Below are 20395 nucleotides of genomic sequence, written 5' to 3' on the forward strand. Positions count from 1 at the left end.
AGACATGTACAATTTCTCTCATACACAATCAATCAATAGCACTTTAAAAACGTTTGATATGACAAAGGCTTTATAAGTAATGATTGATTGACAGTGAAATATACAGCCCAGTGAACCCACATAATACCTATATAGACTGTTGTAGATCTGTTTGTATATATTATGGATCCCCATTAGTTCCTGTCAAGGCAGCAGCTACTCTTCCTGGGGTTTATTATGGATCCCCATTAGTTCCTGCCAAGGCAGCAGCTACTCTTCCTGGGGTTTATTATGGATCCCCATTAGTTCCTGCCAAGGCAGCAGCTATTCTTCCTGGGGTTTATTATGGATCCCCATTAGTTCCTGCCAAGGCAGCAGCTACCCTTCCTGGGGTTTATTATGGATCCCCATTAGTTCCTGCCAAGGCAGCAGCTACTCTTCCTGGGATTTATTATGGATCCCCATTTTAGTTCCTGTCAAGGCAGCAGCTACTCTTCCTGGGGTTTATTATGGATCCCCATTAGTTCCTGCCAAGGCAGCAGCTACTCTTCCTGGGGTTTATTATGGATCCCCATTAGTTCCTGCCAAGGCAGCAGCTATTCTTCCTGGGGTTTATTATGGATCCCCATTTTAGTTCCTGCCAAGGCAGCAGCTACCCTTCCTGGGGTTTATTATGGATCCCCATTAGTTCCTGCCAAGGCAGCAGCTACTCTTCCTGGGGTTTATTATGGATCCCCATTAGTTCCTGCCAAGGCAGCAGCTACTCTTCCTGGGGTTTATTATGGATCCCCATTTTAGTTCCTGTCAAGGCAGCAGCTACTCTTCCTGGGGTTTATTGTGGATCCCTTATTAGTTCCTGCCAATGCAGCAGCTACTCTTCCTGGGGTCCAGCAAACTTAAGGCAGTTTATACCATTTAAAAAATCTTATAATACTTTCACAGCACACTGTGTGCCCTCAGGCCCCTACTCCACTACTACCACATATCTACAGTGTGTGTGTGTGTATGTTTGTGTTGCTTCACAGTCCCTGTTGTTCCATAAGGTGTATTTTATCTATTTAAAAGAATCTGATTCTACTGCTTGCATCAGTTACTTGATGTGGAATAGAGTTCCATGTAGTCTTGGCTCTATGTAGTACTGTGTGCATACCATAGTCTGTTCTGGACTTGGGGACTGTGAAGAGACCTCTTGTGGCATGTCTTGTGGGGTATGCATGGGTGTCCGAGCTGTGTGCCAGTAGTTTAGACAGACCGCTCGGTGCATTCATAAATACAAGTAGTGATGAAGTCAATCTCTCCTCCATTTTGAGCCAGGAGAGATTGATATGCATTCTATTAATATTAGCTCTCTGTACATCCAAGGGCCAGCCATGCTGCCCTGTTCTGAGCCAATTGCAATTTTCCTAAGTCCCTTTTTGTGGGACCTGACCACACGACTGAACAGTAGTCCAGGTGTGACAAAACTAGGGCCTGTAGGACCAGCCTTGTTGATAGTGTTGTTAAGAAGGTGGAGCAGCGTTTTATTATGGACAAAACCTCTCCCCATCTTAGCTACTGTTGTATCAGTATGTTTTGACCATGACAGTTTACAATCCAAGCAGTTTAGTCACCTCAACTTGCTCAATTTCCACATTTATTTCTTAGACAATTTAGTTGAGTTTTTTAGGGTTTAGTGAATGATTTGTCCCTCAGTCTCATGCCCTGGCTTGCTCTCTCTTCCCCAGAAGCACGGGTACCCCATCCCCCATGTCTCCCATGCCATCTCCTGCCAGCACAGCCAGTTCTGGGCCGGGCTCCAACCACAGCAGCGGGGCGGGGGCAGGCACCGTCAGCACCGTGGCCATTCCACAGGTCATCCAGCAGGTGGCGTCTTCCTACGTCAACATCACGGCACTCTTCCTGAGTGCTCACGACATCTGGGAGCAGGCTGACGAGCTGGCCCACAAAGGCAGTGGTGAGGAGGAGCAAGGGATGGTGGAAGGGAGGGTTAAAGTCACAGGGATATTATTACACAGGAATGGGTTCTTTATACCTGTAGTTCTTCATGTCACCACTAGAGGTCAGGATCACCGTGGGGAAAAGATACTGGTGATGAGGTTTTAGGCTGGGTTTCTGTACAGCACTTTGACATCGGCTAATTGTAGAAAGGGCTTTTATAAATAAATTTGATTTTGATTGTAGTAATATTCATGTAAGTGTTTAATTTCTCCTACTCAGTGTATTTCCTTATCTCTCCATGACTCTCTAGGTTTGCTGTCTGAGTTGGACTTGACTCTGGGCCCGTTGAGCCTGACGTCCACCATGAGCTCTCTGGTGCGTCACACACGGCAGGGACTGCAGTGGCTCCGACTGGACACCCGTGAGGCACAGTGACCGCTTCTCATCCCCGTCCCAGCCCTTGCCCTGTCGACGACGCCCCAGCCCTGGCTTGCCCTGTCCACAACATCATTTTTGGTTTTATTTATTGACGGGCCATCAGATGAATGCAGGATCCCAAGTCCCTCTACAAGTTGTTCACATGGATACCAAGTAACCTTTTATTTCATTTTCTCTCAACTACATATATCTATATATATCTCACACACACACGGATTACATGCATTTTCGGGTCCCTGTCCTCTGTTGGTCACATTGAAGGGTCCATCAATAAACAATTATCACATCCTCTGGAGCTCAGGGGGGGCTGAGCTGAATAGGACTCCCTCCCTTTCTCAACAACGGGCCACACAGCCAGCTGACTGGCCCTGCCACATCCCTCTGGGGGTCAGTAGGGGTGTCTCGCCGTGGAAAGCCACACCCCTCTGGCGGTCAGTAGGGGTGTCTTCCCGTGGCCTGCCCCACCCCTCTGGGGGTCAGTAGGGGTGTCTTCTCATGGCCTGCCCTGTCTGTCTTGGAGGTCAGTGAGGGCGTGTCCCTGTGGGATGGTTGTCTGAAGATACCTGCTTTTTTTTGGTTGGGGTTCAGAGAGGCCTCTCACCTTTCTCCTGTGGTAATGCAAAGCAGTGATGACAAAAAGCTTATTTATTAGTCTCATTATCATTATCTTTATTATTATATCACTATAAATATATTGTTGAAGTTTTTTTTCAAAAGCGTTGATATGGCCAATGTTTTACTTCACAGCCAACTTAAAAAGGTCCTATAGAAGTGAAGGGATCTATCCATCCCAGACACGTCTATAATAATACTGGTCGAATTCGGCAGGATATAGTTTAGTATGTCTCTGCTCTACCATAAAGTATTTAAGTGACTAGATGCATTGTCCTGAAATATGGACGTCAGTATTCTTGAATGGAGACGACAGATGGTCCTTGATGCTTTTTGTGGAGATATATTATTCTTTTTCCCATTTTTCTCTTCAAAAGAGATGGATTCTACGTGCCAGGGCGGGTCCACTATGTTCAATCAGTCATAACAGAAATATGATTTGAGTTGGATTTCGTACTTACTTTCCCTTTTTATCAACAACTGTTCATCTGAGACATTTAGATAAGAAACCAAATAGTCTGATTTGACCAGTAGCACTGGTCCCTACTCTTCAGACAGGAAGCAGGAAGTAACTACCTCATCTTCACTGCACATGGGAAGCAGAGCAACGCTGTCTGATGGTAGGGGAGAGAGGGAGGGACTGTGGCCTAATGTGATGGTTGTGAGCGTTTTCTCTAGTTCTGCAATCTATTCAGCATACATGCTTTTTAACACGCAGGCTGAAGCTGCGCATCAAACCAGTTTTTATACAGACATGGCATCGTTCAGTAGATATAAAAGTGCCTTAGATGGGGTTTTTTAAGGACACTTGCGTCTGTCTTCCCAAATGGAATACTTATTGAATATATCATCAACTTGTATTGATCATTTACAAAGCAAGTCCCATTAACTGAAGTCAAAAGTGGATTGAGTATGTGGTAGGAGTTTTGAAAGCAGGATACTCTTCCCTTTACTAACAGCCATGACCGTTGGAAATGATTCACTGTAGGACTGGCAACCTGTGAGGAAGCGTTGACAGGCTGTTTTGTTTACTTCCTTTGCGTAGCTCTGGTGTCACATCCTGTGCGTACATACGATAACAGCCCATGTCATTTGAAAATAACACTTGTCAACACATCTAAATGATTGCTGGGGTTTTTTCTCCGTACGGTAGTCGAAAACTACAGTTTATGTACCACACAGGTCAGCAGAAGTGACTGGGCAAATGATTGGCTAAATCTTACAACTGGCCTTTGCCCTATTGTATCTCTTCAGTACCTATTACCGCCATTTTTAGACCACACAACTCCCTAGATGACAAGATGTCCCAAATGGCACCCTATTCCCTATATAGTGAACTATTTTTGACCAAGTAGGCTACTAATATAGGGTCCAATTTGGGACACAGTCAATGTCTCTAGAGGAGTATTAATTTTTATCATGGACATTTATCTATTCGTGGAGATCAAAGATTACCAGACGAAGACGATGCCTTTCTGTAGAATGAATTGATATAATTTCCCTTTTTAAAGCGCCCTGTTCAATTTCTGTAGAATGAATGACTTGGTGTTTTGTTTTTCTGATTTCAAAAAGGTGGTGGTTTGATGGTATTACAATTACACACTTGTATTTGATTAAATCAGTGGTTTATTTAATGTTTTAACAGATGTTATTGATGGTGAAATACTAGTGATCCTTTATTATTTTGTATCAGTCAATCAATATTCTGATATTTAAGCCTATATACAACCCTGCCTCTCTCATTTCAGCATTAACACAACAATGCTTTACAGCAAGATTAAACAACGTGTATCATTTGCACTTGTTTCAGTGTATTTTCGGTTTCCTTCAGTGTTCTCCTCCGGGTTGGACAGAAAAGACAACTTTGACGTGTCACAGTCCTCTTGCTTGTTGTAAGGCTTTGGTTAAGAGCAATAAAACCGAGCGGTGAATGCAAAACAATACATAGAACATTTAATAAAATACTGTTTTTGATGAAAGATTGGAGATTGGTTTACATCACCATGCTTTGCTTAAAATTGACAAAATCTGTGCCGTTTAGTTAATTGAATTGTTTTATTACTATACTGTTAAAAAAAAAAAATTGGAGCTCACTGGAAAAGCTATTTCTATTGGCTGACAAATATATAAGGGCTGCACATGGAACCACAAAAGAAAAATGGGTTTGTATTTATTTTATCACAAATATGAACCGTATGAATAGAGTATACTGGTACCATGGCTTTATAAATATATATATATATAATTTTCTGCTTTTTTCTCCAAGGTAGGCTGCTTTGTAAGTAATCAATCATACTTTGAGTTACCCAACTTGGATGTCAAACTGCACATGAAATGAAATGTTGTCCTGTTTTGAGATGACGTTCTACGTTTTGTACTTACTAAAACGTTGCTCTGGTTTCTGTCATGTTACATGTCCTTTTCATATTTTTGAAGGTTTATTGTCATGCTTCATTTCAATCTTAAAAAAAAAAAAATGTTGCGCTTCAGTTGTAGGTATTCTGTGTGCAGAAATGTATAATTATTGTCCATAAATATATGATATCACACTAAAAGGAACAACATCACCTTGGTCATTTACTGGGAAAATGTGCAGAAATCTTTTGTAATTAAACTTTTTTGCCTTGTGGAAATATGTAAATAGTTTGAGCTGCAATGTACAGAGATGTATAAAGACTGATTGACAATGAATTTTGGTTTTCTTTGACTCAAGTTCCTTTCCCCCAAAGATGCTGTTTTGCAGACCTTTTTGTAGCTTGGCTGCTGTAGCTGAAGATGAATTGTTGATAATGTTTTAACTGGCTCAACAATACATCTAGACCAGACCTCTGTACTGTAAAATGTTTGAGGCAATAAACTTTGGGGAAAATGTGCTGACTGTGCGAATTATTCTGCTATAACTACAGTAGTGCCACATCCAACTATGGTATTCTGATTTATTTCATAATTATGACATCTGCTATACAACATGAATTCAATGTAAGAACATGTAACCCCCCTCTGGATACTTTCAAAAAACGGGGAAAAAAAGCTCCTGAAACTTGACCCCCAATAAAACATCTGGGTCAGGTGGTTTAGACCCTTCAAGGTTGCTGTCCCTATCATTGCCAAGCCTATCGCTGACCTTTTTTAACCCGTCTCTCCTCTCTGGGGAGGTTCCCATTAGCCACGGTTCGTCCTTTATTTAAAGGGGGAGATCAAGCTGATCCTACCTGTTATAGACCTATTTCTATTTTGCCCTGTTTGTGTTGGGGAAAACTTGTCAATAATCAACTGATCAGCTTTCTTGATGTCTATAGTATTCTCTCGGGTATGCAATCTGGTTTCCGCTCAGGTTATGGATGTGTCACTGCAACCTTAAAGCTCCTCAATGATGTCACTATTACCCTTGATTCTAAGCAATGTTGTGCTGCTATTTTTATTGACTTGGCCAAAGCTTTTGGCACGGTAGACCAGTGGTTCCCAAACTTTTCATAGTCCCCTGCCCCTTAACATTCACCTCCAGCTGCGTACCCCCTCTAGCACCAGGGTCAGCACACTCTCAAATGTGTTTTTTTTTACATCATTGTAAGCCTGCCACACACACATCTTACATTTAACCATCTTACATATAAACCTTATTTGTTCCTTGAAAATTGTGAATAACTCACCACAGGTTAATGACAAGGGTGTGCTTGAACGGGTGCACATAACTCTGCAATGTTGGGTTGTATTGGAGAGAGTCTGTCTTAAATCCTTTCCCACACACAGTCTGTGCCTGTATTTAGTTTTCATGCTAGTGAGGGCTGAGAATCCACTCTCACATAGGTGCATGGTTGCAAAGAGCATCAGTGTCTTAACAGCCCGATTTGCCAAGGCAGGATTTCCTGAGCGCAGGCCAATCTAGAAATCTGACAGTGGCTTCTGATTAAATTCAATTTTCACAGAACCGATTGTTGCAATTTCGATGAGGCTCTCTTGTTCAGATATCGGCAAGTGGACTGGAGGCAGGGCATAAAAGGGATAACAAATTCATTTGTTCTGTGTCATCCGTAACCTGCGTAATTGCGCACCCAACTCACTCAGGTGCTTCGCTATATCACATTTGACATTGCCCGTAAGCTTGAGTTCATTTGCACACAAAAAAATCATACAATGATGGAAGGACCTGTGTGTTGTCCTTGTTAATGCAGACAGAGAAGAGCTCCAACTTCTTAATCATAGCCTCAATTTTGTCCCACACATTGAATATAGTTGCGGAGAGTCCCTGTAATCCTAGATTCAGATCATTCAGGTGAGAAAAAACATCACCCAGGCCAGTCGTGTGAGAAACTCGTCATCATGCAAGCGGTCAGACAAGTGAAAATTATGGTCAGTAAAGAAAACCTTAAGCTCGTCTCACTTTAAAAAAATGTGTCAATAGTTTGCCCCTTTAACCAGCGCACTCCTTCCTGTATGTTGTAAAAGCGTTACATGGTCGCTGCCCATATCATTGCATAGTGCAGAAAATACAAGACAGTTCAGTGGCCTTGCTTTAACAAAGTTAACCATTTTCACTGTAGTGTCCATTAAGGCATTCCCTTGGCAGCAAGAGCCTCTTGGTGGATGCTGCAGTGTACCCAAGTGGCGTCGGGAGCAACTGCTTGCACACGTGTTACCACTCCACTATGTCTCCCTGTCATGGCTTTTGCGCCATCAGTACAGATACCAACATGAGCAGCAGCTACGTTTGGCTACATACGGACCGTTAGTGGAATTCCCGTGAGAGAGTAACGGTTAATGTGATTGGATGTTCATTATTTGACTAGGCTACCTGTATTTGACATTGTGTTATATCGCTAAACACTAGATGTTTTTATTTTATTTTATGGCAGTGAAACAAGGCTACTCAGGCGAGAAAAAAACCTCACCCAAATGTATATCCCCATTGGAAAATACAAATTGACTGTTTGAAAATGTGAAGTAAAAAGAAAATATATATATATTTTTAAATGTGAATCACATTGTTATTTGGCGTACCCCCGACAGCATTGCGCATACCCCTGGAGGTACGCATACCCCAGTTTGGGAATACTAGCGGTAGACCATTCCATTTTTCTGGGCCGGCTAAGGAGTATTGGTCTCTCTGAGGGGTCTTTGGCCTGGTTTGCTAACTACCTCTGAAAGAGTGCAGTGTATGAAGTCAGAATCTGCTGTCTCAGCCACTTCCTGTCACCAAGGGAGTACCCCAAGGCTCGATCCTAGGCGCCACGCTCTTCTCAATTTACATCAACAATATAGCTCAGGCAGTAGGAAGCTCTCTCATCAATTTATATGCAGATGATACAGTCTTATACTCAGCTGGCCCCTCCCCAGATTTTGTGTTAAACATCAAAGCTTTCTTAGTGTCCAACAAGCTTTCTCTACCCTTAACCTTGTTCTGAACACCTCCAAAACTAAGGTCTTGTGGTTTGGTAAGAAGAATGCCCCTCTCCCCACAGGTGTGATTACTACCTCTGAGGGTTTAGAGCTTGAGGTAGTCACCTCATACAAGTATTTGGGAGTATGGCTAGATGGTAGACTGTCCTTCTCTCAGCACATATCAAAGCTACAGGCTAAAGTTAAATCTAGACTTGGTTTCCTCTATCGTAATCGCTCCTCTTTCACCACAGCTGTCAAACTAATCCTGATTCCGATGACCATCCTACCCATGCTAGATTACGGAGACGTAATTTATAGATCGGCAGGTAAGGGTGCTCTTGAGCAGCTAGATGTTCTTTACCATTCGGCCATCAGATTTGCCACCAATGCTCCTTATAGGACACATCACTGCACTCTATACTCCTCTGTAAACTGGTCATCTCTATATACCTGTCGCAACCCCACTTGGTGATGCTTATTTATAAAACCCTCTTAGGCCTCACTCCCTACTATCTGAGATATCTACTGATGCCCTCATCCTCCACATACAACACCCGTTCTGCCAGTCACGTTCTGTTAAAGGTCCCCAAAGCACACACATCCCTGGATCGCTCCTCTTTTCAATTCGCTGCAGCTAGCGACTGGAATGAACAGTTTTATCTCAGTCTCTTCATTCAAAGACTCAATCATGGACACACTTACTGACAGTTGTGGCTGCTTTGCGTGATATATTGTTGTGTCTACCTTCAGTTCTTGCCCTTTGTGCTGTTGTCTGCGCCCAATAAAGTTTGTACCATGTTGTGTTGCTACCATGTTGTTGTCATGTTGTGTTGCTACCATGTTGTTGTCATGTTGTGTGTTATGCGGTGTTATGTGTTGCTGCCTTGCTATGTTGTTGTCTTAGGTCTCTCTTTATGTAGTGTTGTCTCATGTCGTGATGTGTTTTGTCCTATATTTATATATTATTATTTAAAAAATGTAATCCCCCGTTAATATGTGCACTGTATTAAATTAAATATGAACAGTTAAACAAGGATCCACAATCACCATGTAAACCGTTCAGTACAATTAACGTTACTACGATGTTACCAAGCGTATCTGTGATACCCCGGTGATACCACCACCAGCTCGTGACTTGAGTAACGTTTCCTACTGCTGGGCTAGCTAGCATATTAGAAGTTTGGATAGGGGGCTACACATAGAATTAGGAATTAAAATACTAATTTATGATAGTAATTCAATAGGATCTCTCTGGGGCTACAGCTAAAAGGCCATCCCCAATCAATGGGGGATTAAGAACTCTAGTCAACTAGCTAGCTACTAACGTTAGATAGCTAGGCTATAAAAGGCCCAATCCAGCCATTATCTTAATATCAAATCATTAACCTAAGTACCTTACTGTAATAGTTTTCCATTATTAATATAGTCCAAAAAAAACTTTATTTTTTAGCAAAAAAGCGATTTATGTGAGTGGTGATGGGAAGGGCACCAATTAAGCAGTGGAGGGGCTTTAATGGGATTTCTTCATCCCGCTCACACAGTTTTTCATACAGCAAGTCATCTGTTCCCGCTGGCTTTTTGTCCTATCCGGCACCCACAACAACTGGTCTCAGGACACGACCGCAGTACAGCAAATGTTATTTTAGTCGTGACGCAGTTTGCTTGGCAGCCATGGTCCAAGCAATTTTACGCCCTATAGTAGAAAAGAGGTAGGCTACTGAACTTGAAGCCGCAAGAAAGATGAGAGTGGACACTTGCACTTTCTCTTGAGCTACACTATTGTTCAAAAGTTTGTAGTCACTTAGACATTTCTTTGTTTTTGAAAGAAAATGATTTTTTTTGTCCATTAAAATGACATAAAATTGATCAGAAATACAGTGTAGACATTGTTAATGTTGTAAATGACTATTGCAGCTGGAAACTGCAGATTTTCTATGGAATATCTACATAGGTGTACAGAGGCCCATTATCAGCAACCATCACTCCTGTGTTCCAATGGCACGTTGTGTTAGCTAATACAAGTTTATCCTTTTTAAAAGGCTAATTGATCATTAGAAAAACATTTTGCAATTATGTTAGCACAGCTGAAAGCTGTTGTTCTGTTTAAAGAAGCAATAAAACTGGCCTTTTTTAAACAAGTTGAGTATTTGGAGCATCAGCATTTGTGGATTCAAAATGGCCAGAAACAAATAACTTTCTTCTGAAACTCGTCAGTCTATTCTTGTTCTGAGAAATGAAGGCTATTCCATGAGAGAAATTGCCAAGAAACTGAAGATCTCATACAGCGCTGTGTACTACTCCCTTCACAGAACAGCGCAAACTGGCTCTAACCAGAATAGAAAGAGGAGTGGGAGGCCCCGGTGCACAACTGAGCAAGAGGACAAGTACATTATAGTGTCTAGTTTGAGAAACAGACGCCTCACAAGTCCTCAACTGGCAGCTTCATTAAATAGTACCCGCAAATCACCAGTCTCAACGTCAACAGTGAAGAGGCGACTCCGGGATGCTGTCCTTCTAGGCAGAGTTGCAAAGAAAAAGCCATATCTCAGACTGGCCAATAAAAATAAAAGATTAAGATGGGCAAAAGAACACAGACACTGGACAGAGGAACTCTGCCTAGAAGGCCAGCATCCTGGAGTCGCCTCTTCACTGTTGACGTTGAGACCGGTATTTTGTTAAGAACAAACTCTTGAGCTCTGTCAGTGGGACCATCAGGTTCAAATCTAATTTTATTAGTCACATACACATGTATAGCAGATGATTTTGCGTGTGTAGCGAAATGCTTGTGTTTCTAGCTCCAACAGTGTAGTAATATCTAACAAATCACAACGATACAGACATCTAAAAGTAAAATAATGGAATTAAGCAATATATAAATATTAGGATAAGCAATGTTGGAGTGGCATAGACTAAAATACAGTAGAATAGAATACAGTATATACATATGAGATGAGTAAAGCAAAAATATGTAAACATTATTAAAGTGACTAGTTTTACATTATTGAAGTGGCAGTGATTTCAAGTCTATGTATATAGGGCAGCAGCCTCTAAGGTGCAGGTTTACATAACTGGGTGGAAGCCGCCTAGTGATGGCTATTTAACAGTCTGATGTACTTGAGATAGAAGCTGTTTTTCAGTCTCTCATTCCCAGCTTTGACACACCTGTACTGACCTAGCCTTCTGGGTGGTAGCGGAGTGAACAATTGTCACAGGGTCGTTAGGGTTTGGCCTGGGTAGACCGTCATTGTAAATAATAATTTGTCCTTAACTGACTTGCCTAATTAAATTGAATAAAAACTGTTCGTGGCTCAGGTGCGGCGCATCCTGTCAGGCTGTATCATGGCCTGGTACGGCAACTGCACCGCCCACAACAGCAGGGCTCTCCAGAGGATGGTGTGATCTGCCCAACACATCACCGGGGGCAAACTACCTGCCCTCCAGGACACCTACAGGACACCTACAGCACCCGATGTCACAGGAAGGCCAAAAATATTATGAAGTACAACAACAATTGTGCATCTGTAAAAGATTGTGAGTGTTTTAGGTGCCAAGACAAATTTATTCTGCCTCCCGAGGTTGAAGAGCCACGGTTGCGCCTTCTTCACCACACTGTGTGGGTGGACCATTTCAGAACGGCAGTGACGTGTACGCCGAGGAACTTGAAGCTTTCCACCTGCTCCACTGCTGTCCCGTCAATGTGGATAGGGGCGTGCTCCCTCTGCTGTTTCCTGAAGTCCACAATTAACTCGCTTGTTTTGTCGACATTGAGTGAGACGTTATTTTCCTGGCACCACACCCCCAAGGTCCTCACCTCCTCCCTGTCGGCTGTATCGTAATTGTTTGTAATCAGGCCTACTACTGTTGTGTCATCTGCAAACTTGATGATTGAGTTGGAGGCGTGCGTGGCCACGCAGTCATGGGTGAACAGGGAGTACAGAAGGGGGCTGAGCACGCACCCTTGTGGGGCCCCTGTGTTGAGGATCAGCAAAGTGGATGTGTTGTTTCCTACCTTCACCACCTGGGGGCAGCCCGTCAGGAAGTCCAGAACCCAGTTGCACAGGGCGGGGTCGAGACCCAGGGTCGAATATGGAGGGTACTATGGTGTTAAATGCTGAGCTGTAGTCGATGAACAGCATTCTCACATAGGTATTCCTCTTCCTCTGTTTCACTGTAAAAGCTACTGTAAATTGGACAGTGTAGTTAGATTAACAAGAATTGAAGCTTTCTGCCAATATCAGATATGTCTATGTCCTGGGAATTGTTCTTGTTACTTACAACCTCATGCTAATCACATTAGCCTACGTTAGCTCAACCGTCCAGTCGGGGAACCACCGATCCTGTAGAGGTTGATGGAGGCCACTGTGTTCTTGAGGACCTTCAATGCAGCAGAAATGTTTTGTAACCCTTCCCTAGATCTGTGCCTCGACACAATCCTGTCTCAGAGCTATATGGACAATTCCTTCGACCTCATGGCTTGGTTTTTGCTCTGCCTTGCATTGTCAACTGTGGGTGGACTCCAATTAAGTTGTAGAAACAGGGATGATCAATGGAAACAGGATGCACCTGAGCAATTTCGAGTCTCATAGCATAGGGTCTGAATACTTATGTAAATAAGGTATTTCTGTATTTTATTTGTACATACAGTTGCAAAAAATTCAAAAAACCTGTTTTTGCTTTGTCATTATGGGGTATTGTGTGTAGATTGATGAGGCCATTTTTTTTATTTAGTCCATTTTAGAATAAGGCTGTAACTTAACAAAATGTGGAAAAAGTCAAGGGGTCTGAATACTTTCCGAATGTACTGTATGTCTCTAACTAGGAGAGGAGCGGTGGGCTACTGAACTTGAAGCAGCGAATGCTGAGAGTGTGTGAATAATGTCAGAAAGAGGAGTGTTTAATACAACAGGTAAGCTAACGCATACAAAGCAGGAAGACAATCGGCTTCTAAATCATTTTCATCCGAAAGTTCTTTCTGGAATGCTGCCCTCTAGTTTGTAACTCTCTTTGTTATTGGTCTATTCATTAATACTGTCTAGTGATGTCACCTGGCAAGCCAAAACTCCACCCATACAAAGCCTGCTAATTAGAAGGTCCTGGGTAACATTATATACCCTATGAAAGTCTTCTTCCTGGTTCAAGTCTCGTACTATTTTTGAATGGGCTTCAAGCTTATATCATCAAATTCATGAAAATTGGGTAATTTAAGACACATTAAATTATATTATTTTCATGGATTAATTTACCTTGACCTTTTACAAAAAAAACTAAATCGAAAACCTTGATGAAAGGTATCAGGTAGAAAATTAATTAATCCCAGAATCCACAAATACACTACATGGGGCATTGTCATGCTGCAACAGGAAAGGGGCTTCCCCAAACTGTTACCACAAAGTTGGAAGTACAGAATCGTCTACAATGTCATTGTACTCTGTAGCGTTAAGATTTCTGTTCACTGGAACTAAGGGGTTTAGCCCGAATCATGAAAAACAGCCCCAGACCATTATTCCTCCTCCACCAAACTTTACAGTTGGCACTATGCATTTGGGCAGGTAGCGTTCCACTGGATTCGTCCGTCAGACTGCCAGATGGTGAAGTGGGATTCAACAAATCCAGAGAATGTGTTTCCACTGCTCTAGAGTCCAATGGCGGCAAGCTTTACACCACTCCAACCGAAGCTTGACATTGCGCATGGTTGATCTTAGGCTTGTGTGCGGCTGCTCGGCCATGGAAACCCATGTTATGATGCTCCCGACCAACAGTTCTTGTGCTGACGTTGCTTCCAGAGGCCGTTTGAAACTAGGTAGTGAGTGCTCCAACCGAGCACAGACGATTTTTACGTGCTTCAGCACTCGGCGGTCCCGATCCTTGAGCTTGTGTGGCCTACCACTTCACAGCTGAGCCGTTGCTGCTCCTAGATATTTTCACTTCACAATAACAGCACTTACAGTTGACCTGGGGAAGCTCTAGCAGGGCATAAATGTGACGAACTGACTTGCTGGAAGGGTGCCATCCTATGATGGTGCCACGTTGAATGTCACTGAGCTCTTCAGTAAGGCCGTTATACTGCCAATGCTCGTCTATGGAGATAGCATGGCTGTGTGCTTGATTGTATACACCTTATCAGCAACGGGTGTGGCTGAAATAGTCAAATCCACTCATTTGAAGGGTGTCCACATAAGTTTGGCCACGTAGTGTACTTTAAAAACATTCAAACTATTAATAAAAGCACAACACAAGCTACAGCATACAGTGTATGAATTTACAAAACATTTTGTACTTTCTCTATTAAAATCAGTTACCTGATGTGGAATAGAGTTCCATGTAGTCATGGCTCTATGTAGTACTGTGTGCCTCCCACAGTCTGTTCTGGACTTAGGGACTGTGAAATAGCAGTCTAACACAAGCAAACTGAATTATGAGGTGAAATGATAACAAAACATTTATAAAACAAAAGTAAAATCAGATGATATATTCGGGGCGGCAGTTAGCCTAGTGGTTAGAGCGTTGGACTTGTAACCGAAAGGTTGCAAGATCACAATCCCCGAGCTGACAAGGTACAAATCTGTCGTTCTGCCCCTGAACAAGGCAGTTAACCCTCTGTTCCCTGGTAGGCCGTTATTGTAAATAAGAGTTTGTTCTTAACTGACTTGCCTAGTTAAATAAAGGTTAAAATAACAAAAGTAAATCAAGGGAAAATATAACTATGATGTTTTCAGCCACAGACACATTTGAAAGGTCTCCGGCACGCAAGACACCTAGAAATAGTATTAAAAAAATTCAAACCTCTTTTAGAAAATAGTGCATTATCAATACATTAAATACAACAGTAAATAATAATATTCCATACATTATCGTAAAATAGCTTGACCATTTGGCAGATATATTAAATCTCCGGTGGTCGTTGTAGCCCAGTTTCTTTGGTATTCAGAAAAGGGATTTTATTACTAATGTAGTGCGATATATACTACCACAGACAAGCATCAACCTAAAAAAGTATAAACATTTGAAATTAAAATATTATATGTTGCCGACTGATTTATAAGAATTAAAGAGATTAATAGAAAATATATTCTCTCAAAAATATATGTCTCAAAAACAGTTCTTAGAGATTGTTGTATTAATGCTTTATTTAAACAGACCTAAGTTATTGACATGGTGATTTCTTATACAAGAGAAACTGTGGCAATCATGGTTCATTACAAATATACAAAAACTGATCCAAATCCCATGTTTCATGTTTCCGATTCTCCTCCAAAGTTGGGGTTGTTGAAAGCAGGCTGCAATATAAGAACAAATCGTGTCATTTGAGGGAAGATTCTTAAATTTGAACATTTGGAGAGTGTTCATGAATCCCTGTAAACCTCCTCACATGAACATCGCCCCTTATCTCAAATATAGATAAGAGGAACTAGGCAAGGATGTCTATTATCCCTGTTGTTATTTGCTTTGTTTACAGCTAAGTGCTAGTTCCTCTCTGGTGCTCTGTTACCATCATGTACATCTTTTATAGCAACCGTGGTTTCTTAAGCATAAGCTTCACTTACCACATCAACGCTCCTTCCCGTTCTTGTTGGGAAGCTGACGTCACTCAGCTTGACTCCTCTGATGCTGAAGACGTAATATAGCAGTCCAAATATCAAGGTGAAGACAACAATGGCCCCAATCACAGCCCCAGCTATCAGTCCTGCACCTGTTTAACAAAGGACAAAATATGAATGAATATTTTTATGATCTATGGTTTCGGGAACGATCTATGTTTATTTTTTCAATGTTGCAACTAGTATAGCAAACTTACTGCTAGCCTCGGGAGCATCAGTGGGAATGACTATACCACCGCCATCTGTGGTGTAGTCTGCAGGAGAAATAACAGTGGCGTTTACATCTGAATATACTGCATCGATGGACCCTGCGCCTGTCTGGATCAGTTATACTGAGTACTCACATTGGCGGTGGCGACAGGCATATCCTCTCTTCTGCACGCAGTTGTTATCATTCCATTGTCCGTCAGGGTACATCTCGACACAGTTCTCTCTTCCCACGTCTCCTTGGTGGAAGGCTTCGTTGGGCTCGTTAGGTGCCCAGTTTAGGAAAGCCAAGGCCTGCATGTCTGTCCAACTCCAGCCAACTGGAAACAGTTATAAATATTAGTACGGTCCCGTGTGGCTCAGTTGGTAGAGCATGGCGCTTGCAACGCCAGGGTTGTGGGTTCATTCCCCACGGGGGGACCAGGATGAATATGTATGAACTTTCCAATTTGTAAGTCGCTCTGGATAAGAGCGTCTGCTAAATGACTTAAATATAAATATAAATAAATATATAATATATATATATAAAATATATAAATATAGTATAACGTTAGACACTTAGGTGAGAAAACCATATGGTAAAAGGTCAGTGCACAATGGGACTTGGGTCGTTCCACCGATTTGATGCCTTTTGAGAAGTGTAACTTGGTTTAAAAGTCTGTAATGAAGAGCACATGTTCAACTTAATAAAAAACCATTTTTCCAGAAGTAACACGGTTGAACGTAACTCTGTCATCTTAAATCAGCCATAAATCCTCTCGTGACAGGGGGAATGGAAGCTGGTTGTGTGCAACAAGGATTGGCAATTGAATGCAAGCTTCACCAAAAAATGGAATTGCTCAAACATTTCTAGCCTGTCTATCTATGGGTAACGGGGTTGACGTGTTATACTCGACCCGCTCAGTTTTTCACCACAAAACACCAGAAAATGGCAAAAAAAGAGTAGAAGCATCTCACCTGCTTTTACACTATGATTTAACTATTAGATGTTTAATGTTTCTATTGAACCAAATATTTAAAAGAATAGTTTCACCACATTAAAATGAGAGTTCAGGTCACGTAACAGGGTTGTCCTTAAAAATGAGTGACAGATGTAAATGAATCACTAATCACATTAAATAAATAATCATCTCCAGAAATGACTTTGTCAAAGCAACACAATAACTAGGTCTTAACATTAGAGAAATGATTGGATTAAGTGGGTTGAAATCTTCCTAGAAGTGATACAGGGCTGGTAGAGGGACCTGTCAAAATGCTGAATTTTGGCATTTTAGCAAGACTTTATTCATATTAAAAAATCTGATATATTGAATTCTCCATGGGTCTATTTTAAAGGGCACTTCAGTTAATATAACAGGTTTTTATTTCTACTTCAAATAAAGAAGGTATGCAAAAGGCACGGTTTTTGTAGAACGACCCACTTACAGTTGTTGTCCCTGGTCAGGCCGATCCAGACGTTGTGTTCTCTGGTGTAATTCATTTTCGTGATGAACTCCACCTCTGCTCTACTGTGGATGGACACCAGGTCTCCTCTCACTATTTGGCAGTAGTGTCTGGCCTCTGGCCAGGAATATCCCTGGGGCCCGTTGTATACAAAGTAGCAGTAGCGACCATAGGGAACCCAGCCAAAAAGGCATTTCCCATCTCCAGGGGCTGGGGTTGGAGGAGGAGACTCTGAGGAGAGAGGAATATAAACATTTAGTATTTTAACAGGTGACATTTTGAAACTGCAATTATGGTAACTTGTGGAAAATATAGTGCACTTGTCAAGAGTGGGCTAGTTAAATTAGTCTGCTTATGCCATAAGAGTCTAAGCCCTGTCTAAGCCGGGGGAGGGGATTCTACTAAGCTATATGGAATTGTTTTAAGAAGGTCATACCAAGGATAATTTTGCTATTTCATTTAGAATTTTAAGACCCCTTGAAGAATCCAAAAAATATAGAGATTTTTTTTTTGATCAAACATTTTATTTGCCCTTACTGCTATTAGCCCATACAAACGCATTGAATAACAGGTTCACTACATTGAACAACAGATAGTCCCCAAAACATAATCTAAAGGAAGTTTGTTCTGAAGTGTTTGTCCTAAATCTCAGAGATATAAGAAAGATCAGGAAACTTTGTATTTCTTATTTTTATTTTTTTTACAACTATCTAACCCCTTAGTTTTGCAACTAAACATATTAGTGTGTATCCCAAACTCTTCGGGAAGCTTCAGACAGAAGTTGGCAGATCGGCTGTACCAAATTCAGACGGGTCCCAAAACGATTGTGGGGGGTCGTAGAACAAAACGGAGAACACCACTGTGTTCGTGAGAATTTCATCTTTTTCAGGATGTCTCATGGTCTGACAAACACCTCTCTAGCTCTGTCACTTTTCACCGCAGATGCAGAAGTGCAACATAGGCGGATGCGGTGGATTGAGAGACAGATTTTAAATGGGGATTTTTTTTGTTATGCAAATCAGATGTCCTCGGGGGCGTGGACATCGACCTTAGGGGGTTATGCTGCAGTGGAGATGTCAAGTGTCCTTCCGACTTTAAAAAATATATATTTTGTGTCACTGGCCTATGCACAATACCCCATAATATCAAAGTGGAATTCTCTTTCAAGAAAATTTTACAAATGAAGAAAATGTTTAAATAAAAATATTCTAAAACATGCATCCTGTTTGCAATAAGGCACTAAAGGAAAACTGAAAAAAAATTGGCAAATAAATTAGCTTTATGTCCTAATACAAAGCGTTATGTTTGGGGCAAACCTAACAAAACACATTACTGAGTACCACTCTTCATATTTTCAATCATGGTGGTGGCTGCATCATGCTATGGGTATGCTTGTCATCGGCAAGGACTAGGGGGGGAAAAAATAGATATAAATAAACGAAATAGAGCTAAGCACAGGCAAAATCCTAGTGGAAAACTTTGTTTCATTCTTTCCAACAGACACTGGGAGACAAATTCACCTTTCAGCAGGACAATAACAAGGCCAAATATACACTGGAGTTGTTTACCAAGACAACACTGAATGTTCCTTAGCGGCCTAGTTACAGTTTTGATTTAAATCACCTTGAAAATCTATGGCAAGACTTGAAAATGGCTGTCTACCAGTGATCAACAACCAACTTGACAGAGCTTGAAGAATTCTTTAAGAATAATGTGATAATATTGTACAATCCAGGTGTGCAAAGCTCTTAGAGACTTACTCAGAAAGACTCACAGCTGTAATCACTGCCAAAGGTGATTCTAACATGTATTGACGGAGGGGTGTGAATACTTATGTAAATTAGATATTTCTGTATTTCATTTTCAATAAATTCGCAAACATTTCTAAAAACATGTTTTCACTTTGTCATTATGGAGTATTGTGTGTAGATGGGTGAGATTAAAAAAATATATTTCGTCAATCTTTTTAATTCAGGCTGTAACACAACAAAATGTGGAATAAGTCAAGGGATGTGAATCCTTTCTGTAGCTCCTACCCGAGGAGGTCTTGCAGATGTAGGCCTTAGCAGAATTACAATCGGTGTCGTTCCATGTTCCGTGGAATATAGGGTCTGCATGCATGCTCACACAGCCCTCTGCTTTGTGGTTACTAGGCTCCCCAGGTCCCCAGTGAGTGAAGAACACTGTCCAGCCGTCTGTCCATTTATATGAACTGCTATCATCCTGCAGATACAACAAACCATCAACCAAGAGCACCCTGTCCACTTACCGTAATCAAAGAAATGACAACTTCAAATGATCTTTGTTGTGATTAATGCCAGTTCAATTCTATAAAAGAGGATTGGGCAAGTACCTTGCGTCTTAGTCCAATCCATGCGTCTGCTTTGCCCTGGAGTATAGCCCCGGCCACAAAGGCCTGGTCGTAGCTCATGTCTACGCTGGCCAAGTTACCACCTTCCTGCTCACAGGCCACCTGAGCTGCCTCCCACGTCTTCGGCTCCTCCACCAGCTTGTAGCAGTTCTTATACCAGGAGACGTAACCAGAGGGGCAGGGGTTTTGGGTTGGAGCTGGCGGAGCCATACTACTTGCTGTCAGAATTAAATTATAGAACTTTTAACAAAAAGTCACAAAATCATTAAGCTGCAAAGAGTGAGTTGTGTGCAAAAAAAAGTTTTGTTTTTTAAAAAGTCAGCACTAACATTTCTTCATGGAGCAGACCCAGCTATGTTCCTCAGTGCACAAGTCATCATTCCAGCGTCCACTCACCAAGTGGTTATGGGTAATGGCGGTGCAGTGCTCC

The 20395-nt window shown here is 41.7% G+C and overlaps 2 protein-coding genes across 4 annotated transcripts in view; one reads left to right on the forward strand and one right to left on the reverse strand.

Moving 5' to 3' along the window:
* The window catches only part of LOC120044852 (AF4/FMR2 family member 1-like), a 77517-nt gene extending 71676 nt beyond the window's left edge, over positions 1-5841 (forward strand). For 2 of the 3 annotated variants that reach the window (XM_038989540.1, XM_038989542.1), the window contains exons 18-19: positions 1704-1933; positions 2228-5841. In XM_038989540.1, coding sequence (XP_038845468.1) covers positions 1704-1933; positions 2228-2352 — 355 coding nt within the window. In that variant the 3' untranslated portion in view covers positions 2353-5841. The remainder of the gene's footprint in view (positions 1-1703; positions 1934-2227) is intronic. The other variant, XM_038989541.1, reaches the window with a different exon arrangement.
* A 9622-nt stretch (positions 5842-15463) lies between these two features.
* The window catches only part of LOC120044750 (macrophage mannose receptor 1), a 36227-nt gene continuing 31295 nt past the window's right edge, over positions 15464-20395 (reverse strand). The window contains exons 33-40 of the mRNA XM_038989427.1: positions 20295-20394; positions 19948-20183; positions 19631-19817; positions 17577-17825; positions 16289-16471; positions 16142-16198; positions 15891-16036; positions 15464-15623 (exon numbers count right to left, since the gene is read on the reverse strand). Coding sequence (XP_038845355.1) covers positions 15579-15623; positions 15891-16036; positions 16142-16198; positions 16289-16471; positions 17577-17825; positions 19631-19817; positions 19948-20183; positions 20295-20394 — 1203 coding nt within the window. The 3' untranslated portion in view covers positions 15464-15578. The remainder of the gene's footprint in view (positions 15624-15890; positions 16037-16141; positions 16199-16288; positions 16472-17576; positions 17826-19630; positions 19818-19947; positions 20184-20294; position 20395) is intronic.

The sequence above is a fragment of the Salvelinus namaycush genome, chromosome 3 (assembly GCF_016432855.1).
Source record: "Salvelinus namaycush isolate Seneca chromosome 3, SaNama_1.0, whole genome shotgun sequence".
Classification (NCBI taxonomy): domain Eukaryota; kingdom Metazoa; phylum Chordata; class Actinopteri; order Salmoniformes; family Salmonidae; genus Salvelinus; species Salvelinus namaycush.